This window comes from Pangasianodon hypophthalmus, chromosome 9 (assembly GCF_027358585.1).
Source record: "Pangasianodon hypophthalmus isolate fPanHyp1 chromosome 9, fPanHyp1.pri, whole genome shotgun sequence".
Lineage (NCBI taxonomy): Eukaryota > Metazoa > Chordata > Actinopteri > Siluriformes > Pangasiidae > Pangasianodon > Pangasianodon hypophthalmus.
Genome location: NC_069718.1, coordinates 24,057,287 through 24,070,057, shown reverse-complemented (window position 1 = coordinate 24,070,057; position 12,771 = coordinate 24,057,287). Strand labels below are relative to the sequence as shown.

The window sequence follows — 12,771 nt, the reverse complement described above, 5'->3', positions numbered from 1 at the left end:
TAATGCATACATTATTATTATTATTATTATTATTATTATTATTATATTTATTATTATTATTATCATATGTTGAAACATATAACCTACAATGCTAAAACTGTAAAACTGTACCACTGTAAAGAGTGTAAGTCAGGGTTAGGCTAATAATGATGCACAGGCTTTATGTTCAAAATACAGTAAAATACAAAATATGTTCTGACTTACACTAAAACATTTGTAATATATTAGTGCATGCAGTGTTTGGGTGATTCCAACCTTCCAATGGAGCTTTATCTACTGTAATCATTTTGTGATCAGATGACTTGGACACTTTTGTGTAAAGTGTGTGGTGATTTTGTCATCACCATTAGCCTTAAACACACAAATAACACAGCCATGAGCTTCTTCTGCTTATGTGAACTGATCATTTGTCATACCTGAACACAACACATCTGTTCTACAGTCTAGTGAAAGCCTTGAGCAGGCCCGTGAACATCCACGCATGCTTTCTGAAGCACACAGCGTTCGGCTCTTCCGCATTGCAACACAAAGCGACGCACTGCAACGTGATTGGTCGGGAATTTGGTGAGCCAATCAGAGTGCAACGCGTACTGAGCAGCAACTACACCGCTGCAGTGATGTTTATATCCTGCTGAAGAGTCCCAAATGCAAACTAAATACACGAAAGATGTTAAAAAGAGTCTCAAGTTTTAAATATTAATGTGCAATGATGGCTTATATATATATATATATATATATATATATATATATATATATATATATATATATATATATATATATATATATAATCATTATCAAGCAACAACCAGCCAGTTAAATATAAGAGGACAATGAGAAGACATTCAAATGGTGTACAACAGTTTGTGTAACAATTCTGATAGAAAAACGTTTTTAAATGTAATTCCATCAATCTGAGTGGTTGTTTATCTATCTATCTATCTATCTATCTATCTATCTATCTTTGCCACATTAAATTTTTTAAATAATAAATATTTTTGGCAACATATATTGTATCCTTATAATGAAATGTATAGGGTGAATATTGATAAAGTGAGACACTTTTATAATATTTTATAATTTTACATAAGCTTGGACCTCTGCATTTTAACATGTATGCAATATAATAATAATATAATAAAATAATATAATAATGCTGCTACAAATACTTATTACTGTACATACGCTGCTACTTCTATGTTTACACTTATGTTTACACTATTTCAGCTACTTGTATTGTACTCTTGTACTCTTTGTACTGTAGTCATTGTACTGTCTTGTGCTGTCTGCACGTTTGCACTTGTGCACTTTATGTATAAATTACGTAGTCCCTTGTAGTTCTGTGTTGTTCTGTGTCGTCTTATGTAGCACCTTGGTCCTGGAGAAACGTTGTTTTGTTTCACTATGTACTTGTATATGGCTGAAATGACAATAAACTCCACTTGAACTTGAACTTGATATAGCCAAAAGTATGTGGACACCTGAGCATCGCACCCATATGTGGTTCTTTCAAAAATGTTGGTGGAAGCACACAATCTTACAGAATGTCTCTGTGTGCTGTGGCATTAAGAATTTCCCTTCACTGGAACTAAGAGACTCAAACCTGCTCCAGCATGACAATGCCCCTGTGCACAAAGTGAGCTCCATGGAGACATGGTATGTTAAAGTTGGAGTGGAAGAACTCGAGTGTCCTGCACAGAGCCCTGACCTCAACCCCACTCAACACCTTTGGGATGAACTGGAACACCGACTGAACCCCAGACCTCCTCACCAACATCAGCGCCTGATCTCACTAATGCTCTTGTGGCTGAATGATCACAAATCCTTATAACCATCCTACAAAATGTAGCAGAAAGCCTTCCCAGAAGAGTGGACCTTATTATAACAGAAAAGAGGGAATAAATCTGGAATGAAATGATCAATAAGCACATATAGGTGTGATGGTCAGGTGTCCACATACTTTTGGCCGTATAGTGAATACACTGATCTAAATCCCTTACTGAGTTCATCTTGTAATGTCTTTCCCCACAGTGACACCGAAGAGAGTTTCTCGCATAATCGATTTATTGATCCAGGCTACTATCAGCTGCAGCCAAGCCAGATTAGAACACAACATCCAAAAAAAAATTAATTTCCCTTTTTCTCACTTTTCTCCCCACCCCACAGAACTCTCTCACCAACCTAGGGTTAGGTTAGGGTTAGAGTTAGGGTTAACTCACTTTCAAATGGACTGACATACTTCATTTGAAACTAGGAACATAATGGTAAGTTGAATGACATAACCATATGAAGCAAATCATGTTAAGATTATAAAAAGTAAAACTTGATTAAGGGTTTGTAAATGTTATGTATATGGAAGCGCAATGTAAAAGTGCAGCAGAACATGTAGAAATTAATTTAAAGTCTGTCATAGTTTTTACTGGGAACATTTTTTTTTCCTTCACACCCACATTAGTAACAACATATTGGTAAAGTGGGACAGGGTATTACTTCGGTCAGTCAATCAAGTCATTTAAGGAGGATTTATAGGTGAACGAACTTAAAGAAGAATCAAATGGTAAAACAAAGACAGGCAGCAACATAGAAGCAAAGGGCAGTGAGCAAGAGTACTTTAAATCAGTTGTGTGAGAAGATGAATAGAGCTGGTTGGTTGAAGTATATAAAGAGCAGGAGAGAGGACTAACACCACACCTTAGGATGATAGTGAGGGCATGGAATGGCCAAAATGCATTCTACAAAGTTAAAGATATTTTTATATTCATGCATATTACAAGCATAAAATATGTACATAAAATTTCAAGTAAAGAGTCTGATGAGATTTGAAAAAGACCCATTCTCCCTATGTTTGGTATTTCTTGATTTTTGCTTTTCAATAATGCAAGGGTGATTTTAAGCTTTTCACAAAGGTGTCTGGTTAGATTATATGAAACTGGCATGATGGTAAAAAGTAACTGCCCTATTTATGTAAAGACAGAAATATTTCAAAAAGGTCTCACTTTAGCACTCTTCGCCCTACCTAATAATTAACTTTTGATACAAAAGTCTTGAATTAATTTGTCCTGCTATAATAAATTGAAATCGTGGCCCAACAGTAAAAGACGCAAAAAGCATCCAGTATAAAAATCACCCATGCTGATGAAGAAAACATTAACAGCAGGCTGTCAGAATTGATTTAGACATTTAAATTGGTGCCACATTTGTTTATAACTGTTTATTAGTGTTCATATCATTTCTGTATACCATTATATATTTAGAAAAATAATTTACCTTCTTTGTCAACAAACAGAAAAAACACTAAAAACCAACAAATAGTAAAATCTACACATATAGTAAAATCTACACAAAATGTTTAAACATTTTCAGGAAAAAGGACAAATTACACTTCAGACAAGCTGATTGTGCTCAGTCTAGACCCAAAATACTGAGCAAATATCTCAGGATGGCCTTTGTAGAACTGTGCCAGCAGTCTCCTCTTCTCCTTCATGGAGTACTGTGTATTTTCATCAATATTCCTGAGCAGTACAAACAACTCTGTATTTGTCAGGTTTTTTACAGTATCGTGGTACACATTGCTTGAAATCTGCTGACAGAATGCAGGGCCTAGGAACAAGAGAGAGAAATATGAACTTCAGTAAAAATAACCAGCCAGGTTTAAAAAAATAAATAAATAAAAATAAAAATAAAAAACAAATCCGTGATATCTCCATAGTTCTAATACAGATAATATAATACAGACACTAAAACAGAAGCCAGTATGTCTCTGGATACATTTAATATCAAAGTATTTAAATGTAAGACCACAACACCAAACACATTTTTATAATCAATCATTCTTCCAATCACACAGTCATTTTAGCATTTTTCTTTAACTCAAGATTAGATACATACTTAACAAAAAAAAATCACTTAAAAAGGTGAAATAAGTATTACTTGAGTGACATACCCTGTGTGTTGGGGTCCTTCTTTTTTGCAATGCTGTCCAGCTTGTCACTGACCAGCTTGTGCAAAGAACCTGGGATCTAACAAAATCGTTCAATTCACTAATAATGGCGATATCAAAATCAGATAAGCACATGACCTTTGCTTAGTGGTAATTACGTATAAATACTAAAGACCTCCAGCAAGTAAGTAACAAAACATTTAAGACATTATTTCAAGTTGTAGTACATTAAAACGACAAAATTCTGCTTGTCATGTTATTGAGAAACTGCAAAGCTCTCTGTCCTGAAGACTCTAGCTAAAGTTACAGCTTTACCTCTGACCTACCAAGCACTGACACTGGAGACTCCTTCCAAAAATCTAAAACATCTCATAAAACTTCTCCAGATCAACAATCATAAGTTGTGTCCAAAATGATGTACTATACCCTATGCACTTACACTATGCACTACGTACTCTACCATCTAGTGTATGAATTTTAGAAGGGTCTCAAAAGGAACACTAACATTTTTTTACTAACCGGAAGTATAAGCCGTTTCCCAGTCTGTGGCAAATGACGTCAAATGCAAGTAATGCGACGCTGCTAGCTTTAGCAGAATAGCGAGAGTCAACGAAAATGAATTTCTTCATTTTACTGTTTATGTTAATGTTACTTTTTATGCCCAACATGAACTTTTTTGAACCTGAGCAAAATTTAAGCCAGCGTCAGCGCCTGGTAGCCCCGCCCCTCTTCCGTTACGAAAGCAAAGCTGAGACCGTTGAGTGCAAGTGTCCAACATTCCACACTTCATTTTTTCAGTTGAATAAGTGCATCATCTGAGTACTTGTAGTGCACTTCTTCTGTTTGCAATTTTCAGTGTGAACACACTACACACTTTAATACAAAATGGCATAGAATAGTGCATAAGTATGTGATTTGGGACGCACTTAGTTTTTTGATCTGGTTATGTTGAGCATCTGGATTACAAATCCCTGTGCATTAGTTATTACTAGAAACAATAACGTATAAAAACGAGCTCAATGATTTAAACTTGTGATTTGTGTTATAGCCGGAACTACTGTCAGAGCTGAAAACTGACCAATCAATCACAAATTCAGTGCTGTGGTATAATCTGAATTTAGACAGACCAAAAAAAAAGAAACCTGAGGCCGTATCACCAATATTTACTCTACTTCGTATCCCATTCACAGATCAATTTACCCATTTATTTTTAAGCAGTCTAACAAAATCAATCTGTAAGACCAGACAAAGGATGGACTTGTAACAGGCTGGGAAAAAAAAATCAAGTTATAATTAAAACCAAGTCTTTAATACCTTGAAGATGTCCTCATGGTTATCTAGCATGAAGAGCAACAGCAAGTCCACTTTGCCTTTTGAGAGGCTCTTGCTTTGTATTATGGCTCTACAAAATGCTTTCTTCACCTGAATCCGATTCTCAATCTGAGGAGGAAAAAAACAAACAAACAAAAAAAAAAATCTCAAAGCCTGAATAAAAGTTCTGATGTGAGTTCAGTGTTTAAATGAAAATCCTGCCCTGAAGAGCCTTCTTCATTTTTCACTACTGCTATTTTAAAATAATAATGAAAACATTGACACTATGAAATAACACACATGAAGTTATTCAGTGAGCAAAATGATAAATATAAAAAAGATTTGATTATCATTTCTTTAACACACTTCTCAACCAGCTTCATGAGGGAACTTCAAGTGAGCATTTCTTAGAAGAGCACTTTACTGGCTGCTTCACCTAAATTGTAAATTAACACTACTTGTTTGGAGAACTTAAATCTAACTAATTAAAATTATATTTAGATTCAGAAATAAATGTATATGGGCATTAAATTCACCATTTACATTTGTCTTAAACTAATTTCATCCAAATGCCTGCATCAAAAAGTCTTTAAGACAAGGACAAATATTTGTTCATTTTAGAGAAGCCAAACATTTGACTGGTGTTGTACATTTAGGAAAGACGCCTTCTTTAGCATGAAGCGTGCCATTTACGCAAATATGATCTGATTCACAAGCTGCAAACTGAACACTGAACCAAGATGTCAGCTGTTTGCATATTATTAACATTAATGAACTTGATGTGTTAATTACAGAGTACCTGAGGGTTGTGTGTAAATTAAAAAGACCAATTAATCCAGGAATGACATGTAATGATGAAATGCGTTCCTTTTTCTATAATATAGGCCTTACCTCCTTATGAAGCCGGATGTGTTGTGGGTCTGCAGCCAGTGACATGAAGCTCAGCAGCCTGTACAGCTCCTCTCTATTAGCCGCAGGAAGCAACTTCAGACACAGCTGTAACACCTCCAGAGCCACGCTAAACTTCCCGTTCACTGCCGGTAAACCAAAGATGTAACTTAAATTAAAAGAAACAGTACATGCACATAGTACCACAGTATGCACAGGATAATGTTCACCATTAAATGCACCAGAGTTGATTTATTAATGGAGGAATATCAGGAATATCTATCCACTGCATCTGTAATGTATGTGCAATCATCACAGGATAGAACCGACTCATTTCGAGGTTATAAACAATGATGAGTATTGTTTACATCAACTATGTATGTAATTAATTATCTTTACTAATAGGTTACTTTCAATTACAGTTTCTAAACTGTATTAATGCAACATACATATACAACTGCACATATATAAAATGTTTCGTTTGTACAGTAATATTTTGCAGATAACGGGATTATATTTAATCACTGTTCATGATGGTGATGGTTTGTAGTCCTAACATACCCAAAAGTTCAGTAATGTGTGTGTAGACATCATTCAGTCCACTAGGGAGAAGAGGCTGGAAACTGGTCTGTCCATAATGTTTAGCCAGAATTTCAAACAGTAGAGTTTTGCACTGCTGGATGCCTGTGGGTTTCCACTGTCCGTGTTCTTCATCACCCTCATCATCATCGTCGTCCAGTAAAAAGCTGGGGAGCTCTCTGCTCACCTCAACCACATGCTGGTCTGGCAGAAAGTCCATCAGCTCTAATGCTGCCAAGAGCCACTCATCTTTTCTGCAGGAAAAAAAAAAAACCCCACACACAATGCAAACACAAATGCAATCCCCATGCATTTACAAAAAACTATAAATTACTTCCATTTTATGTCAACTTCATTTTGTTTAGTGAAAGCAATTTTAACTCACTGTGACTCTTTAAAAGCCTTTAGGATTTCTCTGTCCAGGTAGTTACTGGTGTAGAGAATGTCAGGCTCATTATTGTTGGCAGCTGAGAGGGAACACTCTCCACAGTCCAACACTCCGTCCAGCAGAGGGAGCTCGATCAGCTGCAGCAAACGCTGAACCGTCTGCTCCTGCCACACCTTACTGACCACTGAGAGAGAGAGAGAGAGAGAGAGAGAGACACACACACACACACCACACACACACACACACACACACACACACACACACACACACACACACACACACACACACACACACACACAGAGACAGACATTCTCCTTCGTGTGAAACACCTAACTAGTAGATGGAAACATTTTATTCAGGAGCAACCAATACTGACCAACTAATCATACTCTGAATACATATTTATATTTTTATGAGGTAGACTAAAAATACACAGTGGGAATATTTTCCAGTGCAGCACAACCCATGTCTCTGTCCTCACTCTAAAGTTCTGCAAGGGCTACCTGATGGTGGTAAACCCTCGGCATGGAGAAAGCTAAGGCTAAGGTCAATCTCCTCCAGCAGGATGTTCATAATGTGGCCTGGTTTTACTGGAGTGCTGTGAGAGAACAGTGGATCTTCATCATCCCTGCAAGGTCATCCAAAACAAAACAGTATTCATATTGCTTGCTCTGGACCTAAATTACAGTGAAAGTAAAACATGTGAATATACTGTGTGCATCTCTAGGCTTGTTTATGTAACCTAAAGCGGTTAAATCACCCATGTAGTCGGCTGTCTGCATTTCTCTCTTTGCCGGGAGAAGAAAGAGTGTTTTCTGCACTGCTCAGCACAGAGGTCTGGGTGTTCAGAAACCGGTACAGGCTGCTGACACTGTCCTGAAACTCCGACAGCTTGCTCTCCTTCCCAAATGTTTTACACGCTACTGCTTCAAACACCTTGCAGTCCAGTAGTGCCTGACACACACGAACCGCTTTGGCCCTGGGCACTTCGGCATCCCCCAAAACCTTGCTCTGGTTGATGTAGGCTTGGATCACAGTAACTGCGTCAGAGCCCACAAAGCAATTGTCATGAGATTTCAGGAAGTGACGTCGCCGCTTCACCTTCACCTCTGACTGGAGGTGAGAGATCAGTCTGCTCCACATGAAGCTGGTCTGGCATGGATTAATGAGCACCTGCTGATCTACAGAACAAGACATCATTAGATAACCCACCATGTCAGTTTTATTGAGCTTTGAAGAACAGATCTTAAAGGACAGAGCTTTAAAATATTTGAGATATTAGAGAAAACCTGCTCTGTTAAAAATGGAAGTGGCTTTTAAAAATCAACACAGAACAATCAAGCTTTTAACTTACTGTAGTTTATTCAAATTTCTTGGCTCCTTTACTTTTCTTAAATTTTGTTCATTTCTTAATTACATAAATTGAACCACCAAGAGACATGGGGATTTTTTTTTTTAAAGGTGTGTCATGACCTTGACTATTACACTGTTTACTTTAATAGGAACACCTGTATATTTTTACATTCATGCAATCATCCAATCAGCCAATCATGTGGCAGCAGCACAATGCATAAAATCATGCTGATTCAGGTCAAGACCTTCAGTTAATGCTCACATCAAACAGAATGGGGAAAAATGTGATCTAAATCTCTTTAATCATGGCATGATTGTTGGTGCCAAACAGTTTAGCTTGTTTTGAGACAGTTTAGTCTAGTTTGAGTATTTCAGAAACTGCTGATCTCCTCAGGCTTTCAAGCCCAGCAGTCTGAGGAGTCTACACAGAGTGGTGCAAAAGCCAAAAAACATCCAGTGAGCTGCAGTTCTGCGAGCAGAACCACCTTGTTAACGAGAGAAATCCGAGGGGAATGGCTAGACTGGTTGAGCTGACAGGAAGGCTACGGTAACCCAAATAACTCTTTACAACCGTGGTGAGCAGAAAAGTATCACAGAATGAATGAATAAATAAAGCAGTAAGTGAGTGCATGTTTCCTTTCAAATTTGTATCCTTTATACGCTGTCGTCCCTTCCTTCAAGGAACAAAGCCACCCTTCCTAAACACACAACATTCGACAAATCTTTCTGAATTGTTAATGCATTAAACAAGAAAAAATTAAAAATTAATGAGTTCACTTTAGTTAAATTTAAATTATGCCAAAAATTATGACTTAAATTATGCCACAATAAAATAGTTTTAATGATAAAAGTCTCTAATTAAAATAATTAAAAAAATTTTAATGAATAAAATTTACAGGTGATTCAAAGCTTTCAAACAATAGATAATGCATGATACAGATACAAATAGAATATATACATCATGGGAATTTATTCTTCATACTACGTACTAAAGTTTTTTTAGTTTTATCTAAAATATATATATATCATTTTTACAGCCTTAAAATGAGAGGAAAAGAGGAAAACTTGCTCTAAACAGCAAGTTTAAATATCTAGAGCTGTAGCTATGCTGAAAATGAAGCTAAATCATGATGCATTAGGATGTCTGGGTCTCAAACACTTTAAAAACATCCTAATGCAACATGACTTATTTACAAAATCAGTGTTTATTACCAACTCTTTTCAACTAGGTGAGGTTAAGGGTTTACTGTATGCTACTATAATTAAAAGGTCACAAAGAAAAATAGAAAAATACAAGTATGCAGTTTAAACAGGCTGCAGAACTGGATTTTATGATTCAGATGTAATCATTTGTCACACCACTGCATTCATTCACAAAAAATTAGAGGCAGTTCTTTAACCTGGAGATGATTTCAGTCAGTAATATAAAGTTTTTTTTTACCGGCAGGACGCTGCATGGGGCTGTACAGTTTCCCCGCAAGGTTTAAAGCAGCAGCTCGCTCTTTCACAGTCGCCATATTTTCTTTCTCAGCCAACAAACCAAGATGGGCGTTTATCAAAACTTCAGGCTCGCGCGTTTCACGTCATCAATTAACTAATCTGCTTCCCATTGGCTCACAGGTGCATGACTCACCTCAGCCAATCAGCGTCAACCAATAATTGGCCCGTACATCCAATAGGCAACATCCTAAATCGCCTAACGTACCGCACTCAACAAGTAAACAATAGAAATATGCTAATATTGTTATTTTGACACACTATGTAGTATGGTAGCCTAGTACACGCGGTTTGAGATGTAGCCAAAGCGCTATAACAGGGTTTGTACAGAAGGTGGCAGCAAAGTACATTCTTTAACAAAAATAAAGCTTTCCTCCATCAAACTGAAGGGCTTTTTGGATTGTTTCTTTGTTAGAAAAGGTTCTGAAATTTAAAGAACCCATGAGGAACCTTTTTTAGGAGTCATTTTGGTACCTGGTTGCCCATGTTTAGCTACAGTTTTTTATTTTATTTTATTTATTTATTACAATTTTAAAGCATCACCAGAGGTTGACTACCATCTTTTCTAAGAGTTTTGGTTCTCCTCCAAACAGAAAATGGTGGTCAGGGTCATGGTCAGGGTCATATGGGTTCCTGATCTCATCCCAGGCGCGATGTGGGAATACACCCTGAATGGGGTCATCAGTCCATCTCAGGGTACCCCCGCCCCGCCCTGCCCCCCATACCCCCTAAATAAAACACACACACACAAATACACAGAGTGACACACTTGTTCACACCAATTTTAATTAAGTAATTAATTTTAACTAGTCCAGGAGGAAACCAGAGAACCCAGATGAAAGCCATGTGGACACAGAAACTCCACACAGACTCTAACCCGGGCTAGGATCAAACCCAGGACCCTGGAGGAACCCTGAGTCCGATTTATTTACTTCAAAATAGCCCATCTTCACTCTTGTTTAAGGCGTAATTTTGTCAAAGTCTGGTATGTGTTTTAGACTCTGCATAGCTTATGGTTTGCTCTAACACATGCGGTTTGCATACATCTTTCCTAAATAAACCCATTATATGAAAATAAAATTGAAATGATGAACAATGTTGAGTGGAGTTCTCATTGGTTGAGATCGCTTGCTGCTTCTGGGGGTGGCACCACATGGACGGCATGAAGAACATTGGGATTGCTGGGGATGGTGCCGTGGCTTGGGGATCTCATATGCGGAGTCGTACTGCAGTGCCCTGGGTCTGCAATTGCTGTGGTGGCTTTGGGCTGCGGTTGCCGCGAGCTGTTTTGCACTCAGGTCTCCATCAGTGGACTGTGGATAGGTTCAACAAACCGGACTTCATGTGAAAACTGTAATGGATTTACTGGTTGCACAATTGCACTATTTGTCCATGTAGTACATAGTTATAGAAGGGATTTATAATTTTTATAATTGTACTATCCATTAGCATCCAGATGAGGATGGGTTCCCTTCTGAGTCTGGTTCCTCTCAAGGTTTCTTCCTCATATCGTCTCAGGGAGTTTTTCCTCACCACTGTGGCCTCTGGCTTGCTCATTAGGGTTACATTCACATATTTACAATTTACTTGGGTTTAATTTAATTTAAATGTATTTATTTCTGTAAAGCTGCTTTGTGACAATGTCCACTGTTAAACTGCTATACAAATAAAATTGAATTGAATTGAATATTTATTGAATATAAATACTACAAGTGTTAACAATAATATCACTAGTTATTGCTAGAATCATCTATTAACACAAACTGCCTGCCTGTATGTCTGTTTATTCCCTCTATTTCTCCACTCTGTCTATATTCTCCTGTGTACAACCTTTCAGCTGCACTATTCTCATCCCTCTCGACTGCTGGCAGCAGACTGGATTTTCCGTCTCTGAAGCAGGTGGACCTCTCCCATCCACATTCAAAGATGTGCCTGCAAAGTCAGCGTCTGCAATGCTGCACGTCATGCACGTAAAAAGAGTACCAATGGAAACATGGCTCTGTGTGTGTGTGTGTGTGTGTGTGTGTGTGTGTGTGTACACATTTGTATTGGGAACCCAGTGTACTCACATGGGTGGTAAACAACAAGAACTATGACCTTGCATTTTACAGATCCTGTTGGGGAAAAAGCCACAGCTCTCTCTCTCTCTCTCTCTCTCTCTCTCTCAGGTTTACACTATGCATATGTATCAGGATCAGGTTTGTGGTTCTGTTTAGTTGATCCTTATATTAATGATTAAGGTTAGGTTTTGAGTTAGGTGCATTATTTAGTTTCCACTAACCTGACCAAACAAGTGTGAGTATGCATCAGAAAGAACAGAGGAACACATTCACAGAAAAGAAATAAATAGCCATAAGGGTTGGAGTAAGTGCTGGGGAGTGCTAGCCATAATACAGAGTGATAGTAGATAATGACATAAGAAAACAATACAGCAAAGGACAGCACACCTGGATGGGCAAACAGAGGAAGGATAGTGCTGATTGTAGAGATATAAATAGAGATCTGAGTCATCAGGCAGCTTAATCCTTCCTTGTAACTTGCATCTTTTGGTCTTATTCTAATTGAGCGTGCTCTCTCTCTCTATCTCTCTCTCTCTCTAGTTATGTGTTGGAGGGGTTCACTTTCACTGGCTTTCTTTGTGTGCAAACGCTGCTAACAATCTTGAAATGATTGCAGTCAGTGGCCTGTGCCAAATGTCTGCAGGGGATCAAATACATGAATAAAATATCTTCAAAGAAATCTTTGTTCAAGTAGAAAATGAGAGCTTCAGATATCAGTGGGAAGACTGCTGAATATGAATGGTTCACAGACTTCTGTC

General features: G+C 37.6%; 1 protein-coding gene across 1 annotated transcript; it reads right to left on the bottom strand.

The window, feature by feature from the left end:
• Nucleotides 1-3,193: 3,193 nt before the first annotated feature.
• On the bottom strand, nt 3,194-10,030 carry depdc7b (DEP domain containing 7, paralog b). Its single transcript, XM_026919673.3, has 9 exons — nt 9,898-10,030; nt 7,864-8,284; nt 7,607-7,731; nt 7,101-7,287; nt 6,698-6,969; nt 6,140-6,282; nt 5,252-5,377; nt 3,941-4,016; nt 3,194-3,597 (listed from the first exon to the last, which is right to left on the bottom strand). Exons 1-9 carry the CDS (start codon nt 9,971-9,973, stop codon nt 3,374-3,376), a joined length of 1,650 nt encoding a protein of 549 aa, XP_026775474.3. The 5' UTR covers nt 9,974-10,030; the 3' UTR covers nt 3,194-3,373.
• Nucleotides 10,031-12,771: the final 2,741 nt, after the last annotated feature.